We start from the raw sequence: 17918 nt of genomic DNA on the forward strand, positions 1-17918 counted from the left end.
TTCTTTTCTTTTTTTTTATTGCAGTTTATAAGGAAATCACAGTTCTTCTTTGGATCTAAGCATATGACTGAGCTTCACTGGAGTACCTAGATGGCAGTTACAGGCGCCTTCAGCAAGCTTCTGCTTTCCATGGCAAACTAAAAATTGCCCATTGGAAACTGTTAGAAACTGGTGCCTGCGTTGGTGCTCATGTCATTTAAATGCTGCTAATAGATATTGACAAAGGCATTTAAGTGGTTAAACTACAGAGATTTGAGCGAGCTCTAGTAGGTGTAGTTATAGGCAGATAATTGCGATGTACCACCTGCCTGGTATGAAGCAGGCTCAGCTCCTGAGTCCGCTGGATACATTCCTTACAAACCAATGACAAAAATACACGTCATAGGTCACTAAAGGGGTAGTGACTGTATCTGATCTGCAAAAAAATCATGCTTTAGTCTCATCATGGACTGTCCACAAGGATCTATTTTGGACCAGTGTGTATGAATCATAAAAACGGGCTGCACATGGAAATGTTATGATAATGTAATCATAATTTGGATATTACCATTAAGTGAACGAATTAGCAGAAATGATAAATTACAATGCTAGCGCCTATCATCACAATTCCATAGATTATACACTGTACACATACAGCTATATCTTGGAAACACAAAATACTGAAGTTTTATAGATATTTTAAAGGCTGTGAATTGAATATTTTTCTGAAGATTGTTTAATGTAAAAATACTGTATCTAAACTTATGTTCCATAAATATGTAGCCCATCTTACACATAATCATATTCAATTTCAACTTTTCAAGTATTAAACAATGCTCTTTCACATGTAGTGCCCATTGTCAGCATACAGTATTCTTCAGCAGTTCCTATTACAATGACAATGGAAAGGGGGACAAGCACATCTAAACTGCATCATTGAGCAATGAAAGCTGCAATGACATTTACAGCTGTGAATTTTGCTGTGGCTTTTAAAAATAAGTGCACATGGGACATATTGACTTTTGACCTCCAAGTGTGGAAATGTCCTAAGTTCCAAATTTCAAGCGAAAGACCAGACTACCATTGATTCTCCTACAAATTGTTTATTTCAGACACAAAGGGAAAGGTGAGGAAGTGCTGGGTAAAGAACATGATGAAGCTTGTGGGGTAATTATATAGCATAATAGTTTAATTTGATTGTACTATTATTAACATCATATGCATATCTTAGCTAATACAATCTGTTCTTGTGTAAGTAGAACACATTAGTTCTAGGCTCGCTTTCAAGAATGACTCACTTCAACACAATAAGAGTAACCATGGGAGGTATGAGGCATAATCTCCAAACTCTAGACTAGCACCATGTCCTAAGCATTAAAAACAACGATCCGAGTCATCAAGACCAGCGATTTTCACACAGGTTTTAATGAGAGGGTATGGTCGAGTCAGATGCCTCTTCATGAATCAGAAGCATCTAACCAGTGGCATGCGCCTCCTTGCGCCACGCCAGAGATCTTACTCAAGTCCCCAACTGGATAAGATTTATTTTTTAACAAATGGCACAACTCATCATGAATTAGAAAAACTGTTTCATCACTCCCCCAACCACATATCTGTCATGCTACAATGGGCAGGGCTGGAAGAAACTTGCATGAAAGCCCCAAATAGCAGAAAAAGTTCACAACTTTTTGAAGCAATGTACACCAGAATATTGTCAAATTTGTATCCAATATTTAGTTTTCATGCTCTTCTTCTCCCTCTTTATTTCACTTTTCAACATAGTATTTTCTTTCTACTATGGCACAATGGAATCTTGATAAAGAATATGTGGAAAGCTTATTAACAATTCTTATAAAGAAGAAACACACATATTGTAGAAGACAATGTGGCAAAAATATTCTTCCACTGAAAGGAAATGTTATCCTTGTTCATTGAGTAATCATAGAAACAGAAATGAGTGTTGAAAGTTTTAATGCACTTACCTAAGTACATGCGTAGATCCATTTATAGTCGTGGTCGAACGTGGGACAGTTTGCCCCAATATGGAAGGTCTTCGATACCTCTCATCACCACAGCACAATATGATGAGGAAGGCACGCCTGAAAGACTTGTTCAAAAAGGCATACAGGAAAGGGTTCAACCCTGAATTTATGTAGCCTAACCAGAGAAAAGCTGTCCATATTTGCCCTGGTACTGTGTAGTTTATAAAAGGATCAATCACATTGGTGATAAAAAATGGAGCCCAACAAAGGCAGAAACAACCCATGATGATGCACAGTGTCTTAGCAGCTTTGGTTTCTGTCTTCATCCTGTGGTTAGTATGTTGATCAGGATGCTGATGTCGGTGGTCAGCTGGGGCACCGGCCCGTTGTAAAACTCCAATTTGCCTGGCGTGCTCTCGAGCTGTGACATAAATACGATAGTAAGCAAGCACCATCAAGAGGAAAGGAATGTAAAATGCTACCACAGAACATGTTATAGCATACGGCTTGTTGACCATAAAGATGCAATAGGTAGAATTGGAGTCTTTGCTGAATTTTCTCTTTTCTATCTGAAAAAAAAGGAAAAAACACAATGCAAGCTTATTGGTATAATTAGTACAATTTAAGTAAATAACTTTTAAAATTGAACAGTATTTCCTACAGTAATATAGACTATAGTAGGAAGTGAAATTCGAAATTAGCAAGTTAATTTACAAAGTGTAAGGAAACACGAAAACTTTTCGCTCTTTTTCACAATCCTCAATCTAAAGGTGACTATACACCTTTAAGAAATGACAGTGAATGAGTATCCTTCTGACCTCACCATACTCATGCATACATGGTGGGGTTCCCTGGGGATGGCGATGACCATATCTGTAAAGCGCTGTGGAATATGATGGTGTTATAAAAGTAGTAATAATAATATAGTATAAGCAATCAATAGATGACAGCTTTAAATCCCCTCAGAGGTCTATAAATAAAAGTAAAAAATTTCCAAAAGTTTTTACAAATATTGAAAATTTTTTAAAGATTATTTAAAAAATCTAAAATTATGACTAATACACCCTTTTCCCATTTAAATGCAAAAAAATAAAAAAATAAGCAAATTTGGTATTGCTACATACGTTAAAGTCCATTCTATAGAAAAGACATTAAATTAACCTAAGTGGTAAACTGTCCTTAACTATACATAAAATCTGGAAGAACTCCTGTACACCGACTCAACACAGTATCATGAATATGCACCAAAGGAGGAGGTGTCCAGGACTCAGATGAGTAAAAGATAATGTTATGGCTGCAACCGCAAACGTGGCCGAGCCGACACCTCCACGTCGCCAGACCATGACGACGTGGGCGAGCGTCCCAAAAAGGAACGCAATGTGGACCCACTGGACCACATAGAGTAACCTGGACCTACCCAGACTAGGAAAGGGCAGCGAGCAGGGTCTGTGGCAGCTGAGCATGTGAACAAGATGTCGATATGCAGAACTAGACTACACCGCACAACTTCAGGTATGAAGAAACAAAGTTTACTTAAATGAAAACACAGTACATAGCAAAACATAATGATGTCAGGATCCCGATTCCACATGTCAAGGAAGGGTACACGACTCAGACGTCAGACGATGGCAGGAGTCATCACGGATTGATGCAGTCCAGGGTCATCTGGCACGGGCATACTAGGACGGCCAATCTCTCAGGCCTCGGACGTAGCACAGGCACAGCAGGAGAACATCAGACACCGATCCCAGAAGGACATCATCTCAGGGTGGACCTCAGGACATCAGGAACACAGGCAAGACATCAGGAACACAGGCAGGACATCGGGAACACAGGCAGGACATCGGGAACACAGGCAGGACATCGGGAACACAGGCAGGACATCGGGAACACAGGCTTAGATGGACGTCTGACGATGGCAGGAGTCATCACGGGTTGATGCAGTCCAGGGTCATCTGGCACGGGCACACTAGGACGGCCAATCTCTCAGGCCTCGGACGTAGCACAGGCACAGCAGGAGAACATCAGACACCGATCCCAGAAGGACGTCATCTCAGGGTGGACCTCAGGACACAGGCAGGACATCTGGACACAGGCAGGACACATGGACACAGGCGTGACATCTGGGACACTGGCGTGGCAGTCCAGGAAATCAGGACATCGGACGATGAAAGGACATCGGGAATACCGAAAAGACATCTGGGACACTGGCGTGGCAGCCCAGGTCATCGGCTGGGACACTGGCGTGGCAGCCCAGGAATCAGGACATCGGACACCGGAAGGACATCAGACACAGGCTGGACATCAGGAATACCGGAAAGACATCTGGGTCACTGGCATGGGAGCCCAGGTCATCGGCTGGGACATGGATGGCACAGGACCAGGTAGCGGAGGTCATCAGGTTCGTAACTATGGCCGTCAGGCTCCGGGCATCAGACCTAGGAAGGAACTCAAGCGTGATGGTGCTAGCTCCGCTGGACTGGAACTGGGCCAGACGGGGTTAGCACCGCATGGAAGACTGAGCACAGAATAGTAAGAGCTCAGCAAGAACACCGAACTCCATCTTTAAATGATGAGCCCGGAAAGTTCAGTCACTGGGTGCGGGGTGTGAGACACAATAGGACTTCAGAAACATAACACAGACAGGTTCAGACAGGATCAGGTACTGGATATGCAGCCTCCAGGATAGGCGAATCTGGGTACTCTGCCCCCAGAACAGGCGGGTAAACAAGACACAAACGGATCTGGATATACAGCCTCCAGGATTGGCGGATCTGGGTACTCTGCCCCCAGAACAGGCAAAAGACAGGTATCAGGTCTCCCAGAACATACTGCAGACAGAAAGGGAGCTGGATACCTCACAAGGCAAGACACAGAAACACAATGCAATGCTCTGGCAACGCCCAGCAGCAAAGAGGAAGTTTATATAGGAGCTGCTCCTCAGCAATAGACTGAGGAAGCAACACAGGTGCACACTCAAACCCTGATAAAAGCAGGGTAGGTGTGGCCGCGCTCACCCTAAGCACAAACAAAAACCATTATAGTACTGACAGCACAGCAACTGTGGCTTAGGGCACCTGGCAGCGGCTGCTAGCCTGGACACGAGCGGAAAGCCATGCACCAGCTGCAGAGGACCTCGCAAGCCGTGGCTAGCTTCCAAGCAGCAGCCAGGGACCGCACATGCGAGTGGCCATGCAGCAGAGCAAAGTCATCACAGCACATGTACAGCTACGCAGCGGTGGCAGGGAACTGAGCAGAATCCATACAGGTAACAGACAACAGTATCCTTACACATTAGGGGGAGAGGAGCAAGGGTTAAAGCAGAGACATGCAAAAGTAACGCCGAAGAAACAAGGTATAAACCCAGCGGCGTTACAGTATCCCCTCCTCAGGCCCCCTCTGCTGAAGACCCAAAAAAAAAGTTTCAAAGAAAATTCTTTTGGGTAAGGCGGTAAGTCCCACAGTTCACAATATGGCAGCAGAGTTCATAGCTCAAACAATCCAACCGCTGACCAAGCGCTGGATTGAGCAATATAGTCCACTACCAAGTGGGATCCGAGCAGTCTAATCCGCTGACCAAACGGGGCTCGGGAAAGTTCTGCAGTTCACACATGCTCAGCGGAGTCCATGGCCAGAGCATTCTGTTACGGCTGCGACCGCAAACGTGGCCGAGCCGACACCTCCATGTCGCCAGACCATGACGACGTGGGCGAGCGTCCCAAAAAGGAACGCAATGTGGACCCACTGGACCACATAGAGTAACCTGGACCTACCCAGACTAGGAAAGGGCAGCGAGCAGGGTCTGTGGCAGCTGAGCATGTGAACAAGATGTCGATATGCAGAACTAGACTACACCGCACAACTTCAGGTATGAAGAAACAAAGTTTACTTAAATGAAAGCACAGTACATAGCAAAACATAATGATGTCAGGATCCCGATTCCACATGTCAAGGAAGGGTACACGACTCAGACGTCAGACGATGGCAGGAGTCATCACGGATTGATGCAGTCCAGGGTCATCTGGCACGGGCATACTAGGACGGCCAATCTCTCAGGCCTCGGACGTAGCACAGGCACAGCAGGAGAACATCAGACACCGATCCCAGAAGGACGTCATCTCAGGGTGGACCTCAGGACATCAGGAACACAGGCAAGACATCAGGAACACAGGCAGGACATCGGGAACACAGGCAGGACATCGGGAACACAGGCAGGACATCGGGAACACAGGCTTAGATGGACGTCTGACGATGGCAGGAGTCATCACGGGTTGATGCAGTCCAGGGTCATCTGGCACGGGCATACTAGGACGGCCAATCTCTCAGGCCTCGGACGTAGCACAGGCACAGCAGGAGAACATCAGACACCGATCCCAGAAGGACGTCATCTCAGGGTGGACCTCAGGACACAGGCAGGACATCTGGACACAGGCAGGACACATGGACACAGGCGTGACATCTGGGACACTGGCGTGGCAGTCCAGGAAATCAGGACATCGGACGATGAAAGGATATCGGGAATACCGAAAAGACATCTGGGACACTGGCGTGGCAGCCCAGGTCATCGGCTGGGACACTGGCGTGGCAGCCCAGGAATCAGGACATCGGACACCGGAAGGACATCAGACACAGGCTGGACATCAGGAATACCGGAAAGACATCTGGGTCACTGGCATGGGAGCCCAGGTCATCGGCTGGGACACGGATGGCACAGGACCAGGTAGCGGAGGTCATCAGGTTCGTAACTATGGCCGTCAGGCTCCGGGCATCAGACCTAGGAAGGAACTCAAGCGTGATGGTGCTAGCTCTGCTGGACTGGAACTGGGCCAGACGTGGGTTAGCACCGCATGGAAGACTGAGCACAGAATAGTAAGAGCTCAGCAAGAACACCGAACTCCATCTTTAAATGATGAGCCCGGAAAGTTCAGTCACTGGGTGCGGGGTGTGAGACACAATAGGACTTCAGAAACATAACACAGACAGGTTCAGACAGGATCAGGTACTGGATATGCAGCCTCCAGGATAGGCGAATCTGGGTACTCTGCCCCCAGAACAGGCGGGTAAACAAGACACAAACGGATCTGGATATACAGCCTCCAGGATTGGCGGATCTGGGTACTCTGCCCCCAGAACAGGCAAGAGACAGGTATCAGGTCTCCCAGAACATACTGCAGACAGAAAGGGAGCTGGATACCTCACAAGGCAAGACACAGAAACACAATGCAATGCTCTGGCAACGCCCAGCAGCAAAGAGGAAGTTTATATAGGAGCTGCTCCTCAGCAATAGGCTGAGGAAGCAACACAGGTGCACACTCAAACCCTGATAAAAGCAGGGTAGGTGTGGCCGCGCGCACCCTAAGCACAAACAGAAACCATTATAGTACTGACAGCACAGCAACTGTGGCTTAGGGCACCTGGCAGCGGCTGCTAGCCTGGACACGAGCGGAAAGCCATGCACCAGCTGCAGAGGACCTCGCAAGCCGTGGCTAGCTTCCAAGCAGCAGCCAGGGACCGCACATGCGAGTGGCCATGCAGCAGAGCAAAGTCATCACAGCACATGTACAGCTACGCAGCGGTGGCAGGGAACTGAGCAGAATCCATACAGGTAACAGACAACAGTATCCTTACACATTAGGGGGAGAGGAGCAAGGGTTAAAGCAGAGACATGCAAAAGTAACGCCGAAGAAACAAGGTATAAACCCAGCGGCGTTACAGATAAGCTTTATTCTTCCATTATAAGCATTTACAGAACACACATGGACAGGAACGATTAATCATGAATGAGCCTCTCTAAAAAACTGCAATAAAAAATCAAAATATCATAGTTACCCAAAATAGATATCAATAAAACCGGCAGCTTGACATTCAAAAACCAAACCCTCGCACAGCTCTATCCACAAAAAAGCAAGAAAAGTTATGGGTCTCAGAAAATGGCTAAACAAGCCTCTCAAAGACTACCTGTAATCAGTCTGATGCTGCTTTTTTAATTTAATAAAAGAATGGGAAACCCGAAATTGGTCTTGCTCTGCATACTGGGATGCCATAAACAGAAAGTTAGGGCCCAACTTTTGGTAAAAAGTTGGACCCTTTTGGAGGTAGTTAGGGGCACTTCTGAGCGGTTTTGTTACGAGATGATACTTAGAAAAATCTCCAATATTGGGCTGCCCATTCTTTTATTAAATAACAGGGCAGTTCCAGATTGCTTATAGGTACTCTTTCTAAAAACTACTATACAGGTGTAATATCATTGTACTTTTAAAGGAATAAAAAGTTTTGGCTCTTGGAAAAATGGGAGGAAAAAACAGAAGTGCAAAAACTCAAAATCTCCTGAAAGTCAAGGGTTTAGGAGTCACTAACATTTGCTCTTTATAGATGCCAATGTGACTAACACTGCTATGGTGTATGTATGTGATACAATAGGGAACATATTTTGGAATGTTTAATAGGCAATCTGTTATCTCACAGTAGATGCAGGAAAAAATAGTAATCAAAGAAATCTTCTCTGCAGACCTTTGTGGTGGTTACTTAACAGTCTACACAATATTATTTTCTAAAAAAGAATGATTTTTTTTGTAGGTTTGTGGTAGTAATTGTTTGGATTTAGCTACATCTTTTGCAAAAGGATTAATTAAAAGAATTTTAATTGAGTGAAAGCTGCAGGGTTATATCTATCAACCTGCTGCCATAGGCTGAATTAAATCCGCCAAACCATTTCACTGAAATAAGCAGGTAGTATATTCCATTTAATTTGCTCCATCTCTTTTCGGATATTAATAGGCAGGGATGAGTAAAAGTGAAATAGACTGTTACAGATAGGGTGCTGGTAGGATTGCCGTACTCTTTTTAGCCTCGTTAATGATAGTCTGCTAGTTTCTCTCCTTTTGTTCCCTTCATCATTCAGATGGATCCTATTATTGTAGACACCATGACGATATAGGAGGCTTTCATTTTGCTTTTAACATTTATATTCTGGGTAATTTCCATGGCTCATTCTTACAAATTTCATCTTTTGAATGTATTGCAAAAATTAATAAAATGCTTATCTGACAGTATATATGTGACAAATTTAGAGAAGAGGTAATGGAAAATGTCCAATAGTACGAGTGGATTGCTATCAGTGGAATGAGTCGAAATTCTCAGATTGGATTTATCACTTTCAATATTTTATAAATGGTTAATAATAAATCGACTTTCTGTAAGACACTCTTGGAAAAGTGTACAGTAACTGAAATGTGTTAAAAAAAAAAGAAAAAAAGAAAAATGCCAATAGCAATGTGGATAGTGGATTTACTGTTCCACAAAGTAATTAGGAAAACACAAGGTGTTCTCAAACTGAACACATAAAAAGTTTAAAAAGACAAGGGCCTCCTCTGGGAAATCAGAAAAAGAAAAATACAAGCAACTAAATCTAATATTTGTACTTTTCATCCCTTCTTCCCTTATTTAAGCAATTTAACAAATTACAAACTAAATTTCAGTAGACTTTCTAAAACCTTTCTGAAACCCCAACATACCCTATTAAAGTGAAAGGGGTTGGTAAATATTTGATGGTATCTATTAAAAACCATATTGAGCATATCTCAGTTACGAACAGAATTTATGGCACCACTGTGAAACGAGACTGATAGAAAATCATCATAATAATAATATTCCACTTATGCATGTAAGAAAAAGGAGAAGGAACTCACTGATCAGAAATTCCTTGCTTTATTTAATCTTCATTTAAAAATTCATGGCCGGGAGAGTGAGGAACGGAGCTGTGTGTGAGCAGGAAAAGACGACGGCCGTTTCGCGCTGTGCTTGCGCTTCTACAGGTCAGTATGAGAAAGGACAAATTGTGGATGAAAATAGGTGGACCCATGAAATTGTGGCTTCTCAGTAAAGTCATAGGTGTAGGTGGACACAGCCCGTGTCTCAGGAGTGTAACCGAGTCAGGTGGATAACCCTAAAAGATCTAGAGTCTGCGTGTCTGGTCTGAAGGGGACGCGGCATCCACAGCAAGTCGGCATGGACTTGCGGTGGATGCCGCGTCCACTTCAGACCAGACACGCAGACTCTAGATCTTCTAAGGTTATCCGCCTGACTCGATTACACTCCTGAGACACGGACTGTGTCCACCTACACCTATGACCTCACTGAGAACCCACAATTTCATGGGTGTACCTATTTTCATCCACAAGTTACCGCTGTGACTGATGAAGGTCAGGCTATTAGGACAGAAACATTTCTGTTATTAAGCGTGGATACAATTAAACCACCTATTAAGCTAAGTTTGAGTGCTGAGTCTTTTGCTACACTTCATGGTATTGGAACCTACTCTGGCACCTTACAAACGGCTGTGCACACGTTTATCTTTCTAGTATGAGAAAGGACGTGACGAAAGAAGAAATACCCCGGCCCCAACGTACTCCTCCTTCCTCACTCTCCTCCCACTATACGACAAACTAGCAAACATTAAATTTAACCTCAGGTTATTAGCAGAATGGAGGGCACAGTAGGTGGTAGACACAGATGAGAAGGCATTTTTTCCATTTCATTGGAAAACATTAACTCATTGAAGAATTGATTGTGGCAACACGTTTTAAAAAAAATGGGGCAGGGCCTACCATTTTGTGGTATTCCCTCTTCTGTCTAGAACAGTCTGTAAAAGTCTTGGAAGATAGGAGACCAAATGATGGAGGGGTATTCTATCTGCTCAACAGTCCTGAGTTTTCTTTGCTGGTTTTTGTTTCATGATCTACAAAATGTTTTCTATTCGTGAATGGTCTGTACTGCAGGTGGCTATTTCATCAACTAAACTCTTCTTTGAAGCCATGCTGTTGTGATGGATGCAGTACGGCTTTAACATTGTTTTTCTGAAATGTGCAGGTTCTTCTCTGAAATAGACATTATGACTAATGCAATCCAATACCATCAGAGAAATGTAGGTTTTTGACCTGGGAGCTAATAAACTGAATGGTCTTTCTCCTCTTGAGTTTGCAGTACACAGCTTCCATGATTTCCATAAATAATTTCAAATTTGTATTCAAAAGATCACAGAACAGTTTTTCCTTCTTGCCTCAGTCAATTTTAAATCACCTTTGGCCCTGAGAAGATCATAAAGATTCTGAATTGTCTTCATACATAGATTCTTCTTTTCATGATACCACTTTACCTTAAGCTTATGGATTGCACAGCAAATTGTGTTCACGCCTTATTTAATGTAGTGCTGCCTGAGGGCTTTTTAATCACGAGCATCCTATATTGAACATCAGCCTTTTTTCTTCTATACATGGATTTCTCCAGAATATTTTGATGATATCATGTACTGTAAGTGGTAGGATATTCAAAGTCTTTGCAATTTTACGTTGAGGAACATTTTTCTTAAATTGTTACTCAATTTTTAGTTGTAGTTGTTCACAGATTGGCGAACCTCTGACCATCTTTGCTTCTGAGAGACTCTGCCTCTCTGACATGCTTTTTATTTACAATCATGTGACTTAATTGAAAATTGACCCGTCAGCTGTTTTTAATTAGTACATTTACTTTTCCAGCCTTTTGTTAACCCATTCCCAACTTTTTCAGAGATATGTTACCGACATCAATTTCTAAATTAGTTATTTTTTTTCAAATGAAATGAAGATGCCAAATGATCAACTTCAGTTATGTGGTCTGTGTTTTACTGTGAAAAGAATATGGCTATAAGAGATAAGAACTGAACTTATTTGATAGAATATATTACATACTTAGCTTAGGAGTAGAACCTTCTCCTTACAGGGCGGATATTGGCTGTGCTATACACCTGGCACCTGTGTCTATTAGCAGCAATGGAAGATATCACTAATCTTCTATATTTTTATTTCTCCAGCAGCATTTCAAGATGAAAGCTGGCATTAATGTTGTAATGTTGTTGGAAGCGTAAAGATATTGAATAATGGTAAGTGAAATGCTTTATATCTAAATGTAGGAATGTATGCTGAACTTCAATCATAGCACCACCAATGTCTAAAAGTATGCCCAAAGATTTCTACTAACATCTGAGCAAGAAATACCTAAACATAGTGTTGTGGTTTATGACTTGTGGTTTAAAATATGTCTCAGAATATTGCTATTAGTATTTAACCACTTAGATGCTGCTTTGAATCTACGAAAGCAGAATTGGAGCAGTTTGTTCCTCATGGGGTCATTGTGGCACTCTTTTAGACTCTGCTATGCAATTATAGGTGCCCCTGATTTACCATCTCATAAATGTTATGCACATGTTTTGTCTCCAGGGATGGGTTCCTTTGGTGTGCTCCACTTTTGGCTTTACAAGTTGCCCAGCAAACTTCAATTTTACTTCCCCTGACAAAGCCGCCCGAGTAACGGCGACATGCGTTGGGTTCTTCCCTCTGTTTTACCCTGCTTCTCACTCACTGGCTTCCTAACATGGATCTTTTCTCAAAGGACATCTTGCTTTGCATGTGAGCAGTGTCTCCCACCTGCTCCACAGGTTGGACCTTAAAACCTTACACGTAGGCATTTGGATTGCACACATTTTGTGTGGCTGATTTCACCACACGCCTTGCCACAATTAAATTCATACCTTATTACCATTGGGGGCTATTTATTCTCTTTTTAAATCCCCAGGTGTGATTTCATTTGCAATTGTCATTATTGTTTGACTATGTGGTGGGTTTATTCTGCAGACAAGAGTACCATGTGCAATAATTTGGTTGCCATCTGTTTAAATTAGTTGTAAGTTGTTACACATGAATTGGTTCATATAGAAGCGGGATTGATGAGGATTTTTGATATACTGTTTTTAGGATGTTTTAATCATTGTTGTCCATAAAGCTTTTTACTTTTATAATAATTACACTGGTGGTGTGCATGCCTTATAGTGGTTTCTTTCCTCTTCTTTTTCATTGCCCAGCAAAATTCAATGACATCATCAACCATGGGCCTTCAATGTTGACTTAGACATATGTTTGTCTGAATGTTGTCTAAGCTATGTGTTCAGTTCAGTTCAGCATTCAAAAGAGGGAAGTTAATGGATAACATCCGCGCTACTGAACAAATGAAAATCCGGATGTATTGACGCAAAGGAAATGTGACTTTTTTCAACGCATTTGGAAGTCTCTGTATGACCTGTATGGACTTCAAAATGCGTCGAACAGGGCCAGACTGGCCATCGGGCAGTTCTGGCATTTGCCAGAGGGGCCGCCACTTGCTGTGGGCCACTCCCTCTGCAGGAGCACCATTGATGTGGTGACAGTACAGGAGCCACTCATGAGCAGGAGAAGGAGGCGCGGCCTCAACTGCTCTTTTCATGCAAACATCAGCAGTGGGACAGGAGTCGGCAGTCAGGAGGAAGAGTGGAGGTAAGCTGGGTTGGGGGCAGGGAGGCATTTATCCCCAGGCTATCTCCCAGCTCCTGCTCATGGCCGGGGATAATTTACATACCTCTCCTAGAGGCCACACCAGACACAGCTGCTGTCTGTAGCACCCAGCCAATGAAATCAAGCAGGTGTCAGGACCATGAACATTTTTTACCTTTTGTGCATTACTGCCCTTTTCCAAGATGGCGTCTTTGGTCTCATGTGCACTGTGTCTTCCTGCTATAAAACTCCACCCCAGCCTTCAGTCTGTGCTAGAGTATTCTGCCTTCTATCCAGATCCTGACCTCTGATTACTCCCTGGCTATATACCTGCTCCTGTAAACCTGTGGGGTTATCCTGCTACTCTGCTCTGAGTTCCTGCTGCATACGCCAGTTCCAGTAATCCTCCTTCATCTGCTACTCGTGTTTACTTCCATCTGCATTTGCTGGACATGTAAGCTGTTTTGCTCTGCAAATACCTGAGACTATTAACCAGGCCTCCCTGGTTGAGCTAAGATATGATTTGAACTGCCTTATAAGCATATCTATCTGTGTTTGGACTAAGACAAGGATTTATTCGTGTCAGGTATCCTCAAGAATAACTGTGCTTCATAGACTTTCTGCGTGATTGCATTTTCCTCTGAAGTTTTTTATAGACTGCTGAGCTGCATTTGATATTTGCATCAAGTGTTGTGGACTTGAGTTTCTCTCTGCACCTGTTTGAATGACCGTGTGATAATATAGACTTTACCACTTATAAAACCGTGTCCTGCAGTTGTCTTGTTCCTGAGTTATCCCCTATAATTTTTACAACAGGGGAGCTACAGAAACCAATGGGAGGAGGAGGGTGGGGCCAGTGCTATGAGGAGAACAAGATGATGGAAAATTACAATGCTGACCTCCTCCAATAGCAGCAGCAGCATTCCCTCCTCTGCTGTATCATTGCTGGAGGATGCAGGGCTAAGGGTGAGAGGATCAGTGCTGGAGGATGCAGGGCTGAGGGTGAGAGGATCAGTGCTGGAGGATGCAGGGCTGAGGGTGAGAGGATCAGTGCTGGAGGATGCAGGGCTGAGGGTGAGAGGATCAGTGCTGGAGGATGCAGGGCTGAGGGTGAGAGGATCAGTGCTGGAGGATGCAGGGCTGAGAGTGAGAGGATCAGTGCTGAAGGATGCAGGGCTGAGGGTGAGAGGATCAGTGCTGGAGGATACAGGGCTGAGAGTGATAGGATCAGTGCTGGAGGACGCAGGACTGAGTGTGAGATGATGAGTGCTGGAGGATGCAGGGCAGAGGGTGAGAGGATCAGTGCTGAGGATGCAGGGCTGAGAGTGAGAGGATCAGTGCTGGAGGATGCAGGGCTGAGAGTGAGAGGATCAGAGATGGAGGATGCAGGGCTGAGAGTGAGAGGATCAGTGCAGGAGGATGCAGGGCTGAGGGTGAGAGGATCAGTGTTGGAGGATGCAGGGCTAAGGGTGGGAGGATCAGTGCTTGAGGATGCAGGGCTGAGGGTGAGAGGATCAGTGCTGGAGGATGCAGGGCTGAGGGTGAGAGGATCAGTGCTGGAGGATGCAGGGCTGAGAGTGAGAGGATCAGTGCTGGAGGATGCAGGACTGAGGGTGAGAGGATCAGTGCTGGAGGATGCAGGGCTGAGGGTGAGAGGATCAGTGCTGGAGGATGCAGGGCTGGGAGTGAGAGGATCAGTGCTGGAGGATGCAGGGCTGAGAGTGAGAGGATCAGAGCTGGAGGATGCAGGGCTGAGAGTGAGAGGATCAGTGCTGAAGGATTCAGGGCTGAGGGTGAGAGGATCAGTGCTGGAGGATGCAGGGCTGAGAGTGATAGGATCAGTGCTGGAGGATGCAAGACTGAGTGTGAGATGATGAGTGCTGGAGGATGCAGGGCAGAGGGTGAGAGGATCAGTGCTGAGGATGCAGGGCTGAGAGTGAGAGGATCAGTGCTGGAGGATGCAGGACTGGGAGTGAGAGGATCAGAGCTGGAGGATGCAGGGCTGAGAGTGAGAGGACCAGTGCTGGAGGATGCAAGGCTGAAGGTGAGAGGATCAGTGCTGGAGGATGCAGGACTGAGAGTGAGAGGATCAGAGATGGAGGATGCAGGGCTGAGAGTGAGAGGATCAGAGATGGAGGATGCAGGGCTGAGGGTGAGAGGATCAGTGCTGAAGGATGCAGGGCTGAGGGTGAGAGGATCAGTGCTGAGGATGCAGGACTAAGAGTGAGAGGATCAGGGCTGGAGGATGCAGGGCTGAGGGTGAGAGGATCAGTGCTGGAGGATGCAGGGCTGAGGGTGAGAGGATCAGTGCTGGAGGATGCAGGGCTGAGGGTGAGAGGATCAGTGCTGGAGGATGCAGGGCTGACAGTGAGAGGATCAGTGCTGGAGGATGCAGGGCTGAGAGTGAGAGGATCAGTGCTAGAGGATACAGGGCTGAGGGTGAGAGGATCAGTGCTGGAGGATGCAGGACTGAGGGTGATAGAATCACTGCTGGAGGATGCAGGGTTGAGGGTGAGAGGATCAGTGCTGAGGATGCAGGACTGAGAGTGAGAGGATCAGTGCTGGAGGATGCAGGGCTGACAGTGAGAGGATCAGTGCTGGAGGATGCAGGGCTGAGAGTGAGAGGATCAGTGCTAGAGGATACAGGGCTGAGGGTGAGAGGATCAGTGCTGGAGGATGCAGGGCTGAGGGTGAGAGGATCAGTGCTGGAGGATGCAGGGCTGAGAGTGAGAAGATCAGTGCTGGAGGATGCAGGACTGAGGGTGAGAGGATCAGTGCTGGAGGATGCAGGGTTGAGGGTGAGAGGATCAGTGCTGGAGGATGCAGGGCTGAGAGTGAGAGGATCAGATCTGGATGATGCAGGGCTGAGAGTGAGAGGATCAGTGCTGAGGATGCAGGGCTGAGAGTGAGAGGATCAGTGCTAGAGGATGCAGGGCTGAGAGTGAGAGGATCAGAGCTGGAGGATGCAAGGCTGAGAGTGAGAGGATCAGTGCTAAAGGATGCAGGGCTGAGGGTGAGAGGATCAGTGCTGGAGGATGCAGGGCTGAGGGTGAGAGGATCAGCGCTGGAGGATGCAAGGCTGAGAGTGAGAGGATCAGTGCTGTTATGATCCCAGTGGCTGGGGATCACAGGAAATACTAGCTAAGTAATTAAACATAGACACGAGCTCTAGGGAGATGGTAACTGGACTGACCGCAAAACCTGATCCTATCCAAACACACTAAAGGTAGCCGGTGAACGTGCCTAAAATCCTGGACGTCTCGACGCAGCTTCAGAAACTGACTACCCCTAAAGAGAAAGCAAGACCTCACTTGCCTCAAGAGAAATAACCCCAAAGATATAGGAAGCCCCCAACAAATAATAACGGTGAGGTAAGGAGAAGAGACACACGTAGGAATGAAAACAGATTCAGCAAATGAGGCCAGCTAATACTAGATAGCAGAAGACAGATAGCGAACTGTGCGGTCAGCAAAAAACCCTACCAAAATATCCATGCTGAGAATTCAAGAACCCCCACACCAACTAACGGTGTGGGCGGAGAAACTCAGCCCTCTAGAGCTACCAGCAAGCTGGGAAATCACATATTAGCAAGCTGGACAAGAAACAAATAGGACACTGATGATCAAAAAATGAACAAAACGGAAACTTAGCTTCTCTTGAAGAGACTGGGAGCAAGGTAGTCAGAAGGAATTAGAATAGCACTGAATACATTGACAGCAGGCATAGACTGAGAGTCCAAGTGAGCTTAAATAGAAAACCAGCCCACAGATAACGAGACAGCTGATGCCAGTCACAAACCTACAGAAAGACAGCACTCACACAGTACCACTTGTGACCACAAGAGGGAGCCCAGAAATAGAGTTCACAACACAGTGCTAAAGGATGCAGGGCTGAGGGTGAGAGGATCAGTGCTGGAGGATGCAGGGCTGAGGGTGTGAGGATCAGTGCTGGAGGATGCAGGGCTGAGAGTGAGAGGATCAGTGCTGGAGGATGCAGGACTGAGGGTGAGAGGATCAGTGCTGGAGGATGCAGGGCTGAGGGTGAGAGGATCAGTGCTGGAGGATGCAGGGCTGGGAGTGAGAGGATCAGTGCTGGAGGATGCAGGGCTGAGAGTGAGAGGATCAGAGCTGGAGGATGCAGGGCTGAGAGTGAGAGGATCAGTGCTGAAGGATGCAGGGCTGAGGGGAGAGGATCAGTGCTGGAGGATGCAGGGCTGAGAGTGATAGGATCAGTGCTGGAGGATGCAAGACTGAGTGTGAGATGATGAGTGCTGGAGGATGCAGGGCAGAGGGTGAGAGGATCAGTGCTGAGGATGCAGGGCTGAGAGTGAGAGGATCAGTGCTGGAGGATGCAGGACTGGGAGTGAGAGGATCAGAGCTGGAGGATGCAGGGCTGAGAGTGAGAGGACTAGTGCTGGAGGATGCAAGGCTGAGGGTGAGAGGATCAGTGCTGGAGGATGCAGGACTGAGAGTGAGAGGATCAGAGATGGAGGATGCAGGGCTGAGGGTGAGAGGATCAGTGCTGAAGGATGCAGGGCTGAGGGTGAGAGGATCAGTGCTGAGGATGCAGGACTAAGAGTGAGAGGATCAGGGCTGGAGGATGCAGGGCTGAGGGTGAG

At 45.8% G+C, this 17918-nt stretch overlaps 1 protein-coding gene across 3 annotated transcripts in view; it reads right to left on the bottom strand.

Moving 5' to 3' along the window:
* HTR4 (5-hydroxytryptamine receptor 4) overlaps positions 1-17918 on the bottom strand; it is a 922564-nt gene that overhangs the window by 286860 nt on the left and 617786 nt on the right. For all 3 annotated transcript variants that reach the window (XM_077265736.1, XM_077265737.1, XM_077265738.1), the window contains one exon: positions 1962-2530. In XM_077265736.1, coding sequence (XP_077121851.1) covers positions 1962-2530 — 569 coding nt within the window. The remainder of the gene's footprint in view (positions 1-1961; positions 2531-17918) is intronic.

Source organism: Ranitomeya variabilis, chromosome 5 (assembly GCF_051348905.1).
Source record: "Ranitomeya variabilis isolate aRanVar5 chromosome 5, aRanVar5.hap1, whole genome shotgun sequence".
Classification (NCBI taxonomy): domain Eukaryota; kingdom Metazoa; phylum Chordata; class Amphibia; order Anura; family Dendrobatidae; genus Ranitomeya; species Ranitomeya variabilis.